General features: G+C 44.9%; 1 protein-coding gene across 1 annotated transcript; it reads right to left on the bottom strand.

Moving 5' to 3' along the window:
* Positions 1-1,055: 1,055 nt before the first annotated feature.
* LOC307208576 (L-amino-acid oxidase-like) lies at positions 1,056-17,370 on the bottom strand. The gene is given in 8 exon segments (XM_079963320.1): positions 1,056-2,547; positions 4,068-4,204; positions 7,168-7,236; positions 8,068-8,269; positions 9,838-9,950; positions 10,805-11,022; positions 17,106-17,196; positions 17,199-17,370. Coding segments are annotated over 8 exon segments (1,701 nt in total). The 5' UTR covers positions 17,262-17,370; the 3' UTR covers positions 1,056-1,739.
* Between the last annotated feature and the right edge of the window lie 1,542 nt (positions 17,371-18,912).

The raw sequence follows: 18,912 nt of genomic DNA, 5'->3' as shown, positions 1-18,912 counted from the left end.
TGTGCGCGCGCGCGATGCTTGCGGTTTTTGACATGCAGATGAATTTATTTGAGAAGGAGGCACGCTATGCACAGAACTGAAGACTTCCTTGTATTACGAACTACAGAAGGAAATAGTAGTGATAATGGCTAGCTTTCTGACAAATCTACCACGGCTTCCCTGGTGGTCTAGTGGTTAGGATTCGGCGCTCTCACCGCCGCGGCCCGGGTTCGATTCCCGGTCAGGGAACATTTCTTTTGAAAAGATTTGCCTTCAAATTCAACTGGATAAACCTTTCGCAAGGTGTGCAATATGCTTGGAAACAGGTTACTTTTCCTTTCAAAAGCTTTGCGTTGGAATGCTCCATTGTAAGTCGTTTAATGAAATAATCCATATTAAATGTGGGGGCGGGGGGAATATATGCAGAAACTTCCTGTGTGATTTGACATAATTTTGATATTAGTTCAGTGCTGGAAATCTGTCTCACTTTTTTTCCAGATTTTTTTTTAAAAAAATATCTTCCTTCAAAAGTAAGGAAATAACATAAAAACGAAATGGGGAGGGGAGATATCCCAGAAATAACATTAATTGCTTATGGTCTGCAAAAAAAGCTTTTTATTTTTTTATTTATTGAAAGATTAATTACTTCCCAATGTACTGTAACTACACAAGAAGAAATGAGTGAAGATGGTGCTGGCAAAATAAATGAACAAATCTTTTCAAAATTCCATATTCCTCCCATTTCAGTTCCTTCTATGTGGAGAAATGTAAATTTCCCCACTCTGCATCCCTGTACTGTATTATAAATTCCAGCCTTGCTGTCCATCAGGTTTCCCCTTCACAGTATAATCGGGAAAGGAAGGAAAAGATATAGGGTACAGAATGGAAAAACAACAACATGGTACTACTGGCATTGGGTCATGATTTTTAATTTTCTTTTGCATTTTTGTCTGCCATCTAGAAATGCTGTTAGATTTTGTTGCACACCACCCCAAGAACCCAGAGATGACAGGAGTTTGAGGTGCTTACCCAGGGTTTGTGTTTCCTTTTGGAATGAGGCACAGCAGAGACGGTGGTGTCTTCATAATCTATGGTTTATTTGCAGATCTATACTACAGAGGGGCTCACAACATTGACACCCTAAGAGGGTCTTGTTTCTTTCATAGCCGTAGCCTTGGATTCAAACAGAAATCAAACCTTGCTTTCAAGCGTTACTTCAGCTTACTTCTAGGTCACATCACTTGAAAAACTCTGGCTTTGGTTGTTGTTGTTCATCTACACATTTTCTGTCTTGCTCAGAGCCCCCCTTGTTCTCCTAATGACCCATTACCCTGGCTTATATTTTAACACTTCCTGGATCCAGCAGTTAGAAGGATCTCGCACACAGCCTACTTCCTTCTCCCCAAACTCATAGCAATATTTTGACTTGTCCCGATTCAAAACTCCTGTATGTCAAGATACAGTGGTACCTCGGGTTAAGTACTGAATTCGTTCTGGAGGTCCGTTCTTAACCTGAAACTGTTCTTAACCTGAAGCACCACTTTAGCTAATGGGGCCTCCTGCTGCCGCCGCACCGCCAGAGCCCGATTTCTGTTCTTATCCTAAAGCAAAGTTCTTAACCTGAAGCACTATTTCTGGGTTAGTGGAGTGCGTAACCTGAAGCGCATGTAACCTGAAGCGCATGTAACCTGAAGCGTATGTAACCCGAGGTACCACTGTATTCCTTCAAATGATCTTTTCTCCTTTTGCAGAGTGCTTCTTTAAAGTTCCTCTTTGTTATTCGGCTTTATCATAGGCAATCGCTTCCCAGGTGCGAGGTTGATTTCTCTTGCTGCCCTCAACCCTGACATGATTGCGGAGTCCAGCCAGCCATGGAGTTTGGTAGTGTGTTCCCCAGCAAAATGGATCCTGCCTTCTGGCTCCTCGAGAGGTTCGCTGTAATCAACAAACTGGTAGGGGGTAAAGGTAGCAAAGCCAGCCATGGAATATTTATCCAAGCTCCATCTCTTTATTACGGATGACTGGCACACAGACTGGATGTACCCCTTGGGCAGCTGGTGGATCGCAGACAGGTCACCCAGGGTGATGCTAATGATGTCATCATGGCTGAGGGCCTGAAAGAAACGGGAGTCGTCACTGTGGACGTAGCAAGCCAAGACAACCCCAATGCTGCTGGAAAAGTTTTGAGTGATGTAGTAGACGAATCGGGCCGGGCGATCAGTTGTGGACTTCCCGCCGTGGATCCCATCAGCTTCCCAGAACTTCTCGGCACAAGCGAGGAAGACTTTAGTGACGCTTCTGTAGTGGATGGACCGCAAGGCGTGGCTTTTGTTACGCGACAGGGGCGGCTCAAAATGGATGCGCCTCGTGGCCTTCGCAGTGGAGGTGACCACGGCGTAATCGGCCGTCACGCTGAACAGTGCTTTGTTGGCGGTTTGATAAACCGCGGTGACGCTCTCGCCTGCCTGCTCCATTCTGACCACCCTGGTTCCGAAATGCACCCTTTCTGAAATGCTTCTGTAAATGGCTATTGGCAGCTGATCAAAGCCACCTGTGATTTGATCAAACCTGCAAAAAAAACCACACAAACAAATGCAGATGAATGGATAGAAGATGGAAGAGCCTACTGTCGTGTGTTGCTCAGTTGCTGCTCAGTTCAGCACACACAAAAGGAAGCATTTCTGAACCCAGAACGTAGTTAACACTCTGGAATTCGCGCCGACAAGGTGTGGAGATGGCCACCAACTCAGATGACTTTGAAAGAGGATTAGACAAGTTCACGGAATATAATCAACGGCTTTTGGTTATTGTGGATATATTATCCAAGGGGATAGCTCACTTGGTTAGTGTGTGGTGCTGATAATTCTAAGGTTACAGGTTTGATCCCCGCATGGGACAGCGGCATGTTTCTGCATTGCAGGGGATTGGACTAGATGTTCCTCAGGGTCCCTTCCAACTCTGCAATCTATGATTCTATGCATGCTGGGTATCACAAGTGGGGAGAGTGGCTATTGAGCTTAGGTCCGGCTTGCAGGCTTCCCATAGGCATCTGGTCTAGATGGAACTTTTGCAAGAGCCAGCTGGACTCTTACATCTTTATGTTGACTTTGTTGTAGGGAGAGGGAGCATATGTTATTTGTTTATTTATCTATCATCAATTTGATTTACAGTGGTACCTCGGGATACATACGCTTCAGGTTACAGACTCCATTAACCCAGAAATAGTACCTCGGGTTAAGAACTTTGCTTCAGGATGAGAACAGAAATCGTGCTCTGGCAGCACAACGGCAGTAGGAGGCCCCATTAGCTAAAGTGGTGCTTCAGGTTAAGAACAGTTTCAGGTTAAGAACGGACCTCTGGAACGAATTAAGTACTTAACCCGAGGTACCACTGTATATACCAACCATTATTCAAAGATCCCGGGGCGGTGTACAACATTAAGAACAACATTTACAACATTAAGAACAAAATAATAAAATGCAGAGCATAATACTGGACTGCATAATAAAATAATCATAATAACAGTCCACCCACCCCTTTAACAAATCATCGATTATTTAATGGGTAAAGGCCTGAATAAAGAGGAATGTTTTTGCTTGGTGCCTAAAGATATGTAATAATGGCCACAGGCATAGCCAGGATTTTTGTTGGGGGTGGGGCAGGGCTTTTGTTGGCATGGGGAGGCAGAACCCCAGCTTGCTATCCATTTTTATAGATTTTTATTTATTGGTGGGTTGCTGCCCCCCCCCCCTTAGCTACACCCATGATAATGGCACCAGGCAAGTCTCTCTGGGGAGAGCATTCCACAGACAGGGAGCCACCATTGAAAAGGCCTGTTCTTGTGTTGCCATCCTCCAAACCTCTTGGGGGGACGGGGGACATAGAGAAAGGTGTCGGATTACAAGCTCAGGGTCCGGAGTCAGTTCGTATGGGGAGAGGCATTCCTAAGGTATTGTGGTCCCAAGATGTTCCTACAGTCCTAGTTTTGGAAATGAACCAAAATGCAGTCTCATATGAAGAAGAGCAGATTATTTACTTCAGCAAGAATAAATCCTCCCTATTTCCTTGCAATGCATATTTCCACTTACCTCTTTCTAGAAGAGAAGACCATTTCACCTCTCATACTTTCAATGAACGACTGGTAATAGCCAGCATCTTCGTTGAGCAAGTCCCCAATCATTTCGACAGCTCCACGACTCAGCTTTGCTACTTTGATTAAATATTGCTGTTATGGGAGGGGTGGGGAATAACCATCTTTAAGGATAGCACTCAACAAAGATGCTTAAGCAAACACACCACCAAGCAACAACTGAATTTGGAATCTAGTACACGAGACATCCTGAGGTTCTCAGGCTTCAGGATTTGCTTATTCTGGAAAGCAAGGAATTGGATTCTGCAAAAAGTTACAGTGCAGTCCTCTATATGTCTATCTCACTGAGTTCGGTGAGGCTTGCTCTCAGTCCCAGGTGAGTAAACATATCTGCATAGTCTTAGGTCAGGCATAGGCAAACTCGCCCCTCCAGATGTTTTGGGACTACAACTCCCATCATCCCTAGCTAACAGGCCCAGTGGTCAGGGATGATGGGAATTGTAGTCTCAAAACATCTGGAGGGGTGAGTTTGCCTATGCCTGCCTTAGGGCTCTTCCACCCTTCTGTTTGGGCTCATCTACCCTTCTGCTTCTCCTTTACATATGCAGGTGAGGCAGTGGATATGCTGGACTGTTGTCTTGCCTCTGTCATGGAACTGGATGAGAGCCAATACACTGAAGCTCAGTCCAGATAGGACTAAGGCACTAGTAGTGGGTGATTCCCTGGACTGGATGGATGGGAGGGAGATGGCCTGCTGTTGATGGGATTATACTTTGGAAGGAGCAGGTATGTAGCTTGGGAGTTCTTCTGGATCCTTTGCTGTCGCTTGAGGCCAGTGCTGGATTTACGTATAAGCTAAACAAGCTATAGCTTATGGCCCCACTCTCTTGGGGGCCCCCAAAAAAATTAAAGGTTAGATTCACTTTAAGTTAGAGCTTAATAATTATTTCACTATTAATATACCGTACTTCTTCTTAATTGTATTTCACTATTAATATACTTCTCAATTGTATTTCAGTTCAACACTTACTTTGATAAAATACATATTTTGTTAAGTGCAAATGGCTTTAGATACCTATTAGGTCCATAAATTACCACATAGTATATATTCAACACAAATTTGTTGTTGACAAAGGGCAGCTGGACACAGTGGCGTAGCGTGGGGGGTGCAGGAGGGGCCGGCCGCACCGGGCGCAACATCTGGGAGTTAGGGGGCGCAAATCCACGGGTTAGGGGGCGCAAATTACTTGCCTTGCTGTAGCACCCTGCTTGTGGTTAACACTTAGCTGGAATGAAATATTCAACGCAGCAATAGAGAAATTAAAATAATAATTTATTTGTCAGACAAATAAATATGAGGCACAGTGGTATATGGTTACCAAGCTCTGGCCTGGCCTCCTGCCATTCTGGCCAGCACTTATATTTCCTTAATCCAGCCCCCTTGCTCCTCCTGTGGCTGCCTCTGTCCAATCAGCCTGGTTGAAATTCCTATTGGCTGTTTGCTAGAACCAATCACAAAAGATACACCCATTTCCTTTTGCCCTTTTATGGGAAATAAAAGCTATATTTATAATTGGCAAACAAGTAGCCATTAACCTCTACAAGGCACCTTAATTACCAAATCACCTTTGCCCCCTTAATTCTAAAATAGAGCAGATGGCTAAAACAGATGGTGGCTAATTCTATTTTAAACAGGTATCAAAGATCTTTTGTACGCATCATCAATGAAAGATCTCCTTCATTGGAGGTTCCTTTAAACAAAAACCTGACAACCATCTGTCTAGAGTGCTCTGATGGTGCTTTCCTGCTTGGCAAGGGGGGGCTAGGCTGGTGGCTGATGGCCCCTGTGATCTCTTCCAACTATATGAAATAAGAATCTAGCATAAGGATTTAACATTTCTTAGCTTCTAATTCCTTTGCATAATTACATTTAAGCCAATATATTTTTAATACATAATATATATAATTTTTTTATAAGCAAAGACGTTTTCAAAGTAAGAAAAAACTTAAAAACGCTTTCTTTCCCTATTTCCATTAGCTCTTGCCCTTAGGAAAATGTGGCTCAAGTCTCTAATGGGAGGCACAATAATTCTTACTATTTACCAACTTAATTGTAGCTTAATTGTACTCTGCAACATGCAAGGTCAGTGACCTCGCTCAGCCTTTTATGACCGCAATAAACCAGAGGGCCTCTCTGGCCAAGAGGATGAACATCTGCCAAAAACATTTGTGAATTTGAACTCATTTTTAAGATACAACCTTGATCAAAAAATATAAGCTTGATAAAAATGCAGGCTTATGATTAGATGCCTCATTGCCTCGGGTGCTGACAACCCATGCTACGCCACTGGCTGGACATATAAAGGGCCCCATTACCTTCAGTAGCTTAGGGCCTCATCAAACGTAAATCCGGCCCTGCTTGAGACTCCATCATTTCTGGCTGGTGGCCCGCTGCTCCCCTAATCAGGACAGGGTTAGACTAACTTCTGCTATCTATACTCTGGTAACCTCAAGGTTAGATTACTGCAACAAGTTGTTCATGGGGCTGCCTCTGAAGACCGTTTGGAAAATTTTGCTGGTGCAAAATTTGACAGCCAGGTTGCCCACCAGGGCGAGACAGTTTGAGCATAGTGTACTTTATCCTGGCCTGACTGCACTGACTGCACATTAGTTTCTGGGTCCAGTTCAAAGTGCTGGCTCTGACCTATAAAACCTTAAGTGGCTCAGGACTGCAAAGGGTCAAGGGCTGCCTCTCCCCATATGAACCAACCTGGACCCTGCAATGATCACCTGAGGCCCTTCTTCATGTGCCCCCACTCCCCAGGATATCTAGGTGGGATACCTAGGAAGCTGGGTAACTACTATAGGCTTGTGTAATATTCTAATAATATAACAGAAGTGCGCCAATTAAGTTTTTACTGAAACTTTGCACTTCGCAAGTTTGGGGCATTGCTTTAGCTACTTTTGTTAACTTATTGGGTTTTATTGCGCCATGGTAACATCCAAAGAACGAAAAGAAAAGAAAAGAAAAGAAAAGAAAAGAAAAGAAAAGAAAAGAAAAGAAAAGAAAAGAAAAGAGGGAGATCATTCTTTTTTACCTTGGTTGAGAAGGTGTCATATTTACCCAGCACGTAGCTACAGTTTGTCCTCTTCACCTCTTCTTCAACCTGGTATGTCCATAAAGAAAAAGTCAGAATGCATTTCATAGTTTACCTACATTGGCTCCCAGTACGTTTCCGAGCACAATTCTAAGTGTTGGTGCTGACCTTTAAAGCCCTAAACGGCCTCGGTCCAGTATACCTGAAGGAGCATCTCCACCCCCATCGTTCAGCCCAGACACTGAGGTCCAGCACCGAGGGCCTTCACTTCGAGAAGCCAAGTTACAGGGAACCAGACAGAGGGCCTTCTCAGTAGTGGCACCCACCCTGTGGAACGCTCTCCCACCAGATGTCAAGGAAATCAACAACTATCTGACTTTTAGAAGACATCTGAAGGCAGCCCCTTTCAGGGAAGTTTTTAATAGCTGATGTTTTATCATGTTTTTCATATTCTGTTGGGAGCCGCCCAGAGTGGCTGGGGAGGCCCGACCAGATGGGCAGGGTATAAGTAATAGATGATGATGATGATGATTACTACAATGTGATATGCTGCCTGAGGAGGTGCTTTCTTTTGTCTGTCCCAAATCCTCTAAGCTTCAGCTTAACTGGATGTCCCCAACTTCTGGTGTTATGAAAAAGGGAGAAAAAACCCCACCCACTTTCTGTATACCATGCATAATATTTAGCATCACATAATCTTAAATATTCTCATGCTTCCACTTAGTAAAAATAAATAAATCCCCCAATATAGTAACCTTCCCTCATAGAGGATCTACAATTTATTTTAGGAGAGTGTGTCGGCTAGACTTGCTTTTGGTTCTTTCCACCTCTACGGTCTTAATATTTGGAACAGGACACAGAAGGTTTCCCAATTAAAAGAAGCACCAAAAGTATCCCAACCCGACGGAGGGACTCCTCATACAGCTGACCAGCGGTTTTGCCTTCTTCCGAGGGATCCACAGTGTAATTCAAGAGGCTGGGGTTCCTCTTGACCTCCCCGACTCGCTTCCTGATGTTGTCAATCAAATACCAGGCATTCTCATCCTCTGGAAAGAATTCCGTCAGACTCAGGCCAAACTTTCTGACATATTCACGGACGATCCTGGGGCATGAGAAGGGGACAGTGCATAGTCAGAAGAGTGGAATTTGCTCTTCCAAGAGGCAGCGTTGCCCACCAACTTGGAGGCCTTTTAGATCAACACATGGAGGACAAGGCTAGCAATTGCTACTGGCTATGATGGATCGCCGAAGAATTGATGCTTTTGAATTCTGATGCTGGAGGAGACTCTTGAGAGTCCCATGGACTGCGAGAAGATCAAACCGATCCATTCTGAAGGAAATCAGCCCTGAGTGCTCACTGGAAGGACAGATCGTGAAGCTGAGGCTCCAATACTTTGGCCACCTCATGAGAAGAGAAGACTCCCTGGAAAAGACCCTGATGTTGGGAAAGATGGAGGGCACAAGGAGAAGGGGACGACAGAGGACGAGATGGTTGGACAGTGTTCTCGAAGCTACCAGCATGAGTTTGACCAAACTGCAGGAGGCAGGAGTGCCTGGCATGCTCTGGTCCAGGGGGTCACGAAGAGTCGGACACGACTAAACAACAACATGATGGATATGCCGTGCTTCCACGGTCAGACGCAGCGATGATTATTATGTTGTTGTTATTTACTAGGTTAATATACAGTCGTACCTTGGAAGTCAAACAGAATCTATTCCGGAAGTCCGTTTGACTTCAAAACGTTCAGAAACCAAAGTGCGGCTTCTGATTGGCTGCAAGAAGCTCCTACAGCCAATCGGAAGCCGAGCCAGACGTTAGGCTTCCGAAAATTGTTCGAAAACCGGAACACTCACTTCCAGGTTTCAATCTTTTGGGAGCCAATTTGTTTTGACTGTACCGCTCTTCATCTCAGGGCAGTTCACAAGATAAAAGCACATATAATTAGTCAAAACAGGAGCACACAAGCACATTTCAAAGGCTGCAGAATATTAATCATCCACCTGCCACCATATATATATTTCTGGGTTAGCGGAGTCTGTAACCTGAAGCATCTGTAACCTGAAGCATATGTAACCCAAGGTACCACTGTATAATGAATATATAAACAGACTGGGGTTGGGGAGAGATTGCAAAAAAGGTTTGGTAAGCCCTGTGCAGAGCACTTCCTAAACACCTAGTTGTAGTAGTAGTAGTAGTAGTAATTATTATTATTATTACTATTATTAATATTATTATTATAGTACCACACCTATCTGACTGGGTTGCCCCAGCCACTCTGGGCAGCTTCCTATTGCCCAGCGTTTACAAATAGTCACTATCTCTCAACTTTATCTTCTTCACAGGTGCATCGTGGGATAAAAGGGAGGTGAGCTATGTTTGCCACCCTGGGGAAGGGAGGAATAATGAGTGTTGCCAGAAGAGGTCCTGCCTCCTCCTCCTCCCATCAGCTCTGTCCCGTTCACATAAAACAAACTGGGCCACATCCAAGAAGTCATACATTGTCTTCAACTCCACATACACTTCCTTCCTTGTGGCAACAGGCCAACAGCTCTTTTGTCTCCCACACAGCCAAGCGCACCAGGACACATGTCCGTGGAAAAAGCCATCACGGATGAGCAAGGCATGCTCAGCAGATGAAGTGAAAGGCGTGTGGTAACCTCCCGTCTCACCTGTGTACCTGAGGCAAACGCATGGGCCCCAGATCTGCATACCAGCCTTCTTGCTCATTTCGATACGTCTCCACTCGTCCCCCCACGCGGCCGCTGGCTTCAAGAACTGTCACCTGAAGGCAAACAGGACAGCTACTGCTGTATCAATCCAGCTACTGCTTCATGCTACACTAGGTAAAGGTAAAGGGACCCCTGACCATTGAGTCTAGTCATAGCTGACTCTGGGGTTACGACGCTCATCTCGCTTTATTGGCCGAGGGAGCCAGCGTACAGCTTCCGGGTCATGTGGCCGGCATGACTAAGCTGCTTCTTGCGAACCAGAGCAGCACATGGAAATGCCATTTACCTTCCTGCCGGAGCAGTACCTTTTTATCTACTTGCACTTTGACGTGCTTTTGAACTGCTAGGTTGGCAGGAGCAGGGACCGAGCAACGGGAGCTCACCCTGTCACGGGGATTCGAACCGCCGACCTTCTGATCGGCAAGTCCTAGGCTCTGTGGTTTAACCCAAAGCGCCACCCACGCTACAATAGCCTGCCTCAATTTCCATGGTCCACATCACAATTCTTGAGGGCAGTTGAGAGACTTACCCAGCATCCTTGTGAGATCTGCTGCGGCCAAAAAGATTCATGGTATTTTTGGGTGGGACTTCATCACATACCACCAAACTCAGATTGCGACGTCAAGTTGCATGATTAAAATTGATTTGGTGCCCTCAAATACCAAACCTTAACCCCCCACCTCCCCAACTGGACTCTGTGTGAGAAGAAAAGGTGAGGTGTGGAATAACACTTCCTTTGATGCAACACCTAACCTCCCCGCAAAGTAAAAAACGAATAAGCAAAGAGCCACAGTGGTTTAACCTCCCTGCAGACTTTGTGCAAACAAATCAATACACAGGTCCCTGGGGGCAACCTCGGAAGCAGAGAACCAGTTGCAACATCTGTGACGACTAAGGGACCCCTTACCTGGTGTCCAGCTTCTGTGAGAGTGTAGGCTGCGCTGAGGCCTGCTATGCCTGCTCCTACGATCAGCACATGTCTTGGGTGTGATGCATTGCCCAGCCCATTCTTGGCTATCTCTAAATAATTCTCATACTCAGCATCTTGGAAGCACTGTTCCAGCGGACTAGGATCTTCTGTGTAGCAGCTTCGCAGGGCAGAAAAGAATAGCAATGCCAAAAGAACTAGAATGCAAAATATACAAATGGATAGAATAAATATATTTGCATGTTCCTGTTTGTCCACATTCTGCCATCCACGCTCAATCCATGTCCCTTTGGTTAGAGGCACAAGTGCTCTTGGAAAGCAGTTTGTAGAAATGGCAGGAGGGAAGAGTGCTCTTATGCTTGCACCTGGGTGGCTGCTGGGGGGAAGAAGAAGGAGAGGAGGAGGAGTTTGGATTTGATATCCCGCTTTATTACTACTCGAAGGAGTCTCCAAGCGGCTAACATTCTCCTTTCCCTTCCTCCCCCACAACAAACACTCTGTGAGGTGAGTGAGGCTGAGAGACTTCAGAGAAGTGTGACTGGCCCAAGGTCACCCAGCAGCTGCATGTGGACGAGCGGGGAAGCAAACCCGGTTCACCAGATTACGAGACTACTGCTGTTAACCACTACACCACACCGGCTGGGCTAGATGGAGCATTGGCTTGATCCAGCAAGCTCTTCTGATGTTCTTAGCTGTTTACAAGCCTCTCCCAAGACTGGCCAAGTGTGAAGTGTATATAGCAGAAGAAACACATTCAACGATCAAGTCTTTGAACCTTGGGCACGTTAGCTGCAAACTGCCTACCAGTTATATATTACAACAGGAGAAATGAATTGGTGCTGTCAGATAAGATTTAGCAATGGCATGGGAGGGGTGTTTAATGACACCATCATTAAAGGTTTCAAAACAAAACTGGGGTGTCCTCAAAATTCTGACGGGGCATTTCTTGAATCCTAAGTATAGTCGTGATAGCTTTTTCCCAACTAGTTGTTTCTCCCCAGTGAAGATTCTGCTTGTAAATGACATGACATATTTACCAATTTAGCTCACACCTGATGTTTGTTAAAACAAAAGCCAAACTGTGGTGGTGGCGATGATGATGATAATATCTGGGTGGCTTCCAACAGATAAAACAACATAACACAACATCGAACATTTAAAAATTCTCCATACAGGGCTGCCTTCAGATGTCTTCTCAAAGTTGTTTAGTTCTTTATCACCTTGACATCTGATGAGAGAGTGTTCCACAGGGCAGGTGCCACTACCTGGAAGGCCCTCTGTCTGGTTCCCTGTAACTTCTCATAGAGAGGGAACTGCCAGAAGGCCCTTGGAGCTGGACCTCAGTATCTGGGCTGAGTGATGCGGGTGGAGACATTCCCTCAGGTATACTGGGCTGAGGCCATTTAGGGATTTAAAGGTCAGCACAGAATTGTGCTTCGACAATACTGGGAGCCAATGTAGATCCTTTAGGACAGGTGTTACATGGTCTAGGTGGCTGCTCCGTCACCTGTGTAGCTGCTACATTTGGGATTAGTTGTAGTTTCTGAGTTACCTTCCAACGTAGCCCCATGTAGAGCGCATTGCAGTAGTCCACGTGGAAGATAACCAGGGCACGTACCATTCTGGTGAGACAATGCACAGGCAGGTAGGGTCTCAGCTAGCGTACCAGATGGAGCTGGTAGACAACCGCCCTGGACACAGAATTGACCTGTGCCTCCATGGACAGCTGTGAGTCCAAAATGGCCCCTAGGCTGTGCAGCTGGTGCTTCAGGGGCACAGTTACCCCATTCAGGACCAGGGAGTCCTCCACACTGTCCCCCCTGCCATCCAGAAACAGTACTTCTGTTTTGTCGGGATTCAACTTCAATCCATTAACAACCATCCATCCTCCAACTGTCCCCTTTCAACAGACTTTGTGGTTGGGAGATTCCTGTCATTGTCTAAAGACGTTGTTCTGGAGGGAGGGGGTCAGAAGCCGAGTTTGACCACAAACCCTGTTAGAACCTGCTTTTTAAGGAACTAAAGTTCTAACTGAAGAGTGATTACAAAACTTTCCCCTTTGCTACCCATGACTGAGCTTGATGCTATTAAGCAATAAGGTGTTGCACAGTGGAAGCACCAGAATGGTTCTGTTAGTGGTCCTGCAACATTGCGTCCTCACTGCCATCCTCACCCCCCATCTCATGCCACCCCTGTCAGGGTGTTTATATGTGTTGGAAGCTGCCCAGAGTGGCTGGGGCAACCCAGCCAGATGGGTGGGGTGGTATTATTATTAATTACTACTACATGCAAATCAGCCAATCATTTCAGTATTTCTATGATCATGTGTGTATGTAAAAAGAAAAAGAAAAAAAGGTCCAGTCGTGGCCGACTCTGGGGCTGCGGCGCTCATCTCGCTTTATTGGCCAAGGGAGCCAACAGAATATTTGGACTATTTGATATGTATTTGTATACAGTGGTACCTCGGGTTAAGTACTTAATTTGTTCTGGAGGTCCGTTCTTAACCTGAAACTGTTCTTAACCTGAAGCACCACTTTAGCTAATGGGGCCTCCTGCTGCTGCCGTGCCGCCAGAGCACTATTTCTGGGTTAGCGGAGTCTGTAACCTGAAGTGTATGTAACCTGAAGCGTATGTAACCTGAGGTACCACTGTAATTTGGAACATTCAATGTGGTTTGATTGGATTGTTAAAATGGGAAACTTAATAAAAATGATTTTTTTAAAAAAAGTGAATTCCACAGTTTAACTATGTTCTATGCAAAGAAGTGTTTTTATTTCTCTTTCCTGAAACTTCCAATATTCAGCTTCATTGGATTGTCCCAAGTTCTGCTGTTATGAGAGAGGGAGGAAAAACTTCCTCAAGCTCTTTTAACTCTAAGCATATACAAACGGGGTGCAGGTGGCAAAAGAAATGCCTTGAGGGATTTCAGAATGTCACTTGGTCATGGGCAAAATCTGTGGGAAGTAGCAGTGGTGTACCATGGGTTGCCAGAGCCCAGAGCTGCGTGTGGGGGGGGGGGTTGTGTCACGTATTCAGTGGTCTGTGTTTGTCTGAGCAAACTGGATTAAGGTCTGGACTAAGGATTCTGAGCTCCTGTGTTCTGATTCAATATCTGATATCCAATCACGTAGCATTATCAGAGTTTAGGCTACTGGCATTGGCTCTTAAGCTCCGGGTTACGATTCACAGCTTCGGGGTTTAGACAGCCGATCATGTTGAGGGTGGCCCAGGCCTTCAGAAATGCACATATGCAGTTATCTGTTGTTCTTGATGATTCAATAAAGCCTTTAAGCTGAATCACTGCCTTGAGTCTTGCTTGAACCCACATATACTTCAGGTGGGAGGTAAACAGGTGGAATATGCATGCACATTCAATTGCCTAACGGCATCCATGTCACCCAAGAGATTGCAGCTGCAGAGATAAGAGTTGTTCTGTTGTCTGGTGGCGAGGTCACTTCCTGGTTTGCATGGAGAAGCCATTTTCAATGGAGCCCAGCAATGGAAGTATGCAGCCGTATGGAGGCAGCACCGGGTGTTGAAATTTTGCACCCCTAACAATTTTGTGCCCAGGGCTACTGCCCACACTACATCACTGGGAAGTATGTAGTGCCAAGTGGGCAAGGTCAGGTGGGGCTACGAAGCCAAAAACCAACAAATAATTAAACAAAATAAAATCTACACTACTGATATGCAACTAGCCACACACAGTAGATCCGTTTTCCCCAAACTGATGGTCTCCAAATGTGGCTGGCTTACAACTCCCATCATCCCTGACCATTGACTGTACAGTGGTACCTCGGTTTAAGTACTTAATTTGTTCTGGAGGTCCATTCTTAACCTGAAACTGTTCTTAACCTGAAACACCACTTTAGCTAATGGGGCCTCCTGCTGCTGCTGCCGCGCCGCTGGAGCACAATTTCTGTTCTCATCCTGAAGCAAAGTTCTTAACCTGAAGCACTATTTCTGGGTTAGCGGAGTCTGTAACCTGAAGCGTATGTAACCCAAGGTACCACTGTACTGGCCTGGGTTGAGGGGAGTTGTAGTGTAAAACACTGGGAGGGTGCCAGGTTGGGAAAAGCTGGTGTGGAATGTACAGCTTGGTAGAACACTAGCACACACACCCAGTGTAATCCTGACGCATGGATTTGAGTTTTTGCCCTTGTGAGCTTCAACATGGTTAGTATACCCTGACACAACGTGAACCGGGCGAGTGTCCAGCACTCACGTGTATTCATGCACACACCACTGAGATGTTTGGGATCTTCTGCTAGAGTTAGGAGTGTGTCTGCTATGAATATGTGTTTTACCCATAACCTTACGCCTATAAGAAGTTCTTACGCAAAAGAAATAAGCAAAGCTTGACTTAATGCAGAGGCGCCACCTCGGGCAAAGACTGGGTGGCCCAGCGGCGTGGTACATGCATGATGTTGCTCACACACGCCTGTGATGTCATGCGCGTGTCGTTGGGAGGAGGCACATTGTTGAGAGGAGGCCTTGCCCAGTGTGGCACAGCTTCAATGGCCACATCTCTTCCTCTCTCACGCTCAGAAGGAGCCTGCCTTTGATGCTGTCTTCAATATTGGGGGGGGGCTGAGTCCCCTGCTAAGGAATATTGATGGGACTGATGACACCTCAGCCCTCTAGAGTTGGCACACCCGGTTTATTGTGTGAAAAGAAAGGGACAGAATATATACCGTAAATGCTGCTTGGGACAGCAAAATTACAATTTAAGCAGGCAGCAAATCCTACAGTATATACACACATTGGTCTAAAGAGTGAAGTAATCCATTACCATTCTCAAATTCCTACAGAAAGTGAATGTGACAATTTTGCCACAGAACCCAAACTTATGACAAGGCAAGCGATGGAAGGGGAAGGGAATACGTGTCATTAAGGAGAGGCTGAGTAAGTTCCTTGTTGGAGCTTGGAGAGAGCTAAGTAACATAGGGTTTCTGCACTAATTTTAGCCAATGCATTCTAATGGAGAAGGGACTTTGAGATGAGCAGTTCCTGTAATTCCAACAGCATAGCTGTCAACTTTCAGATTTGAAAATAAGGGATCAGCAACCTCAGCTGTTCCGGGGACAGTCTACGGGATATCTAACAATCCGGGATAGCAGCGGGAAGCAGCGGAAACGGCGCTGGAATAAGGGAATTCCCCGCAAAAAAGGGGAAGGTTCACAGCTATGTCCAACAGTTCTATTGTTGTGTTGTTCTTTTCTGGAATTCCCTGCCTATTTCCCATTTTGCTTAGTCTGCTTAAGTAAAAGTTGAAAGAATATTAGCCTAGTGAGCAAAGACTAAACTGGTTCTCCTTGTCTGCATTGTTTTTTAAAGTTATCTTACCATTTTGTCTGTGCAGCAGGTGTCGATTAGCTTTTACTGACATGTGTGAATCTGTATTCAATGTATTAGGACACATTTGAGATGAGATCTCGTGCCACATTAAGTTTTACTCATGCAAGGATCTTTTACTCATACAAGGACTACAGTAGTACAGTAGTAAACCATAGCAAAAGTTCAGATTAACACACACCTATTCACACTGCAGACATGCACTATTAATTGGGTGCGAGGCTTTTCTGCATCGGTTCCACTGAAATGAGTGGAAGTTTGCAAAAGAGCAAAATCCCACAGGTAACATTTAAGAGTCAAAATAGAGCTTTCTGCAACAAATTCAAGCTCCCCCTCCCTGTCCTCCCACACCTTTTGCTTTCTGAAATTCAACTTAGAGGAATATTATTATAAAATCTTGCGCTGGAAATACTTTTGGGGTTTTGTTTTTTTTAGACTGTTTGCTTGTGGGCTGGGCTTTTGCACAGTACTGTACCAAGTCTCCTTTATATACTTTTACAAATTAGAATAATAATAAATTTAAAGCATTTTTGTTTAATGGCAACTTGCAAAAGATTTTTACATCTCCCCTTCTCTAAATCCAATAACATCAACAACTAGGTATGCTGGCGAACAAATACTGAATTAGTCAAATCCACCAAATAGTTGATCAGTCATCTGTTAGATAAAAAGACATTTTTTATCTAACATGTGTTTCTTTTGTTGGAAATGTATAAAATCAAACAGTATTTTCTCTGTTGCTTGTTATTCTGTGCTCTCCGCTCCTCTAATTATAATAATAAGAAGAAAATCTCCCACATATTTTCTAAATAGCAACAGTTTCTGAAAGTTGAGCATAGTGAAATCTGGCATCAGAAATGTCATTAATAAGATTAAAATCAGACATTTACCTCAGCGATGTGATCTTACCCAGGATTATACTTACAGAAGATGCTCATACCTTTTGCCTTGGGAACTTGAATGGCAAAACTTGTTGGGGCCATCTCTTTTGCTAAGTGAGGCGCTCCAAATACTGTACTTTTTCAAATAAACACTCATACACGAACAGAACAGGAAAGTGAGTGAAGAATGATTTAAGCATTTGGCAGGCTCCTTCCCTACTTTCTCTTCCTCCTCCCACTCTAATTATGCATCAAGCAATTATCAAAGAACTGGAATTCTCTTGATATCTGGTTCTGTGGTTTGCACTTATGTCTCTAGGAAGCTCCACAAGCAAAACATGTCTCCCCAGTGATGACTGATGCCATAGGGGTTGGTCGGGAGAAAACTGGGAGGCCAACAGTAGGGGGAGCCAGAAGCAATGGCACACAAAATCAACTCGTTCTCCTTTTGTCCTCCTCCTCTACCCTGGTGGGTCCAACATGGGCAACATGGAGACTAAGGGCTTATCCATACCAGATTAAACGGGTTTTCTGCAGACTGCCGTTTTGCTCCGACTATGCTTTAAAGAGTGGGTTTTTGTGGAGAAAGCTCCAGAGCAAGACAAAGAACACTTGGACAAGGAGCTTTGAAACGCGAACCAAATACAACCACAAAACCTAACAATCTTCTTCTTCGGCGATCACTCATAGCCGATTGCCTTCCATGAGCACGGTCTTAACAGTGAGTGACTGTGGAGGCCAATTCTGGATCCACATATCCTTCCACAGTGGGGACATTGGTTTCCGGGTGTGAGTTGATCACGGTGTGGATTTGCCAAGCGTGCCTTCCTCTTAGCACATTTCTCCCTTTCGTCCTGAGTCTGAGCATCTTCAAAGTCCATGACACCTTTGGTAAAGGCTGTCCTCCAACTGGAGCTCTCGCAAGCCAGTGTTTCCCAGTTGTCGGTGTTTATACTACATTTTTTTTAGATTTCCCTTGAGAGAGTCTTTAAATCTCTTTTGTAGAGTAGTTGCTTTGGAATATGATAATCAGGCATCTGCACAACATGGCCAGTCCAACGAAGTTGATGTTGAAGAATCATTGCTTCAACACTGGAGATCTTTGCTTCTCCCAGTACACTGGTATTAGTTCGCCTGTCTTCCCAAGTGATGTGTAAATTTTTTGGGAGACACCATTGATAGAATCTTTCAAGGAGTTGGAGATGGCATTTATAAGTGGTCTGTGTTTCACAAGTATACAGTAAAGTTGGTAGTACAATAGCTTTGTTAACAAGTATTTTGGTTTCCCTGCAAATGTCCCAGTCCTCAAACACTCTGCACTTCAATTGGGAGAAAGCTGCACTCGTAGCGCTCAGGTGATGCTGGGTTTCGGCATCAAATGTTGGCCCTTGTGGAAAGATAATTGCCCAGGTAGGAGATGTGATTGACACTTCAACCCATTTTAAGCACATAAGGCCAAAATTATTCTGTTTTTACTTGAATCCCTCTCATAAAACACTGACAGTCTGGAGGCATCCAGGGTGTCCAGAGCACCTCGGAATAATTTCTGAAGGGTGGAGTTGCTTTTGAGCAGAGCTACAGCCATCACTCTCACATATGTATCATACACTGAGATTCCTCACACTCACCTCCTCTCTTTATGCCTTTAAAGAAAAATGAAACAGGCATATTCAGGAGCTGAACTTGAGTCACAGCTACGTCTGCTAGATGGGATGGGTACTGTGTGATCTCATGACAGATCTCTGGGTAATTTTAGTAGATTGGCAAGGATTAGGACATCAACAACAATAAAGTGGTTCTCCCGGAGGCCTGGCTCCCATAATACTGCTGACATAAAGAAAGGAGGAGGGT

This window comes from Podarcis cretensis, assembly GCF_951804945.1.
Source record: "Podarcis cretensis genome assembly, chromosome: 2".
Lineage (NCBI taxonomy): Eukaryota > Metazoa > Chordata > Lepidosauria > Squamata > Lacertidae > Podarcis > Podarcis cretensis.
The sequence above is the reverse complement of the archived record's forward strand: the minus strand, read 5'-3'. Positions and strand labels throughout refer to the sequence as shown.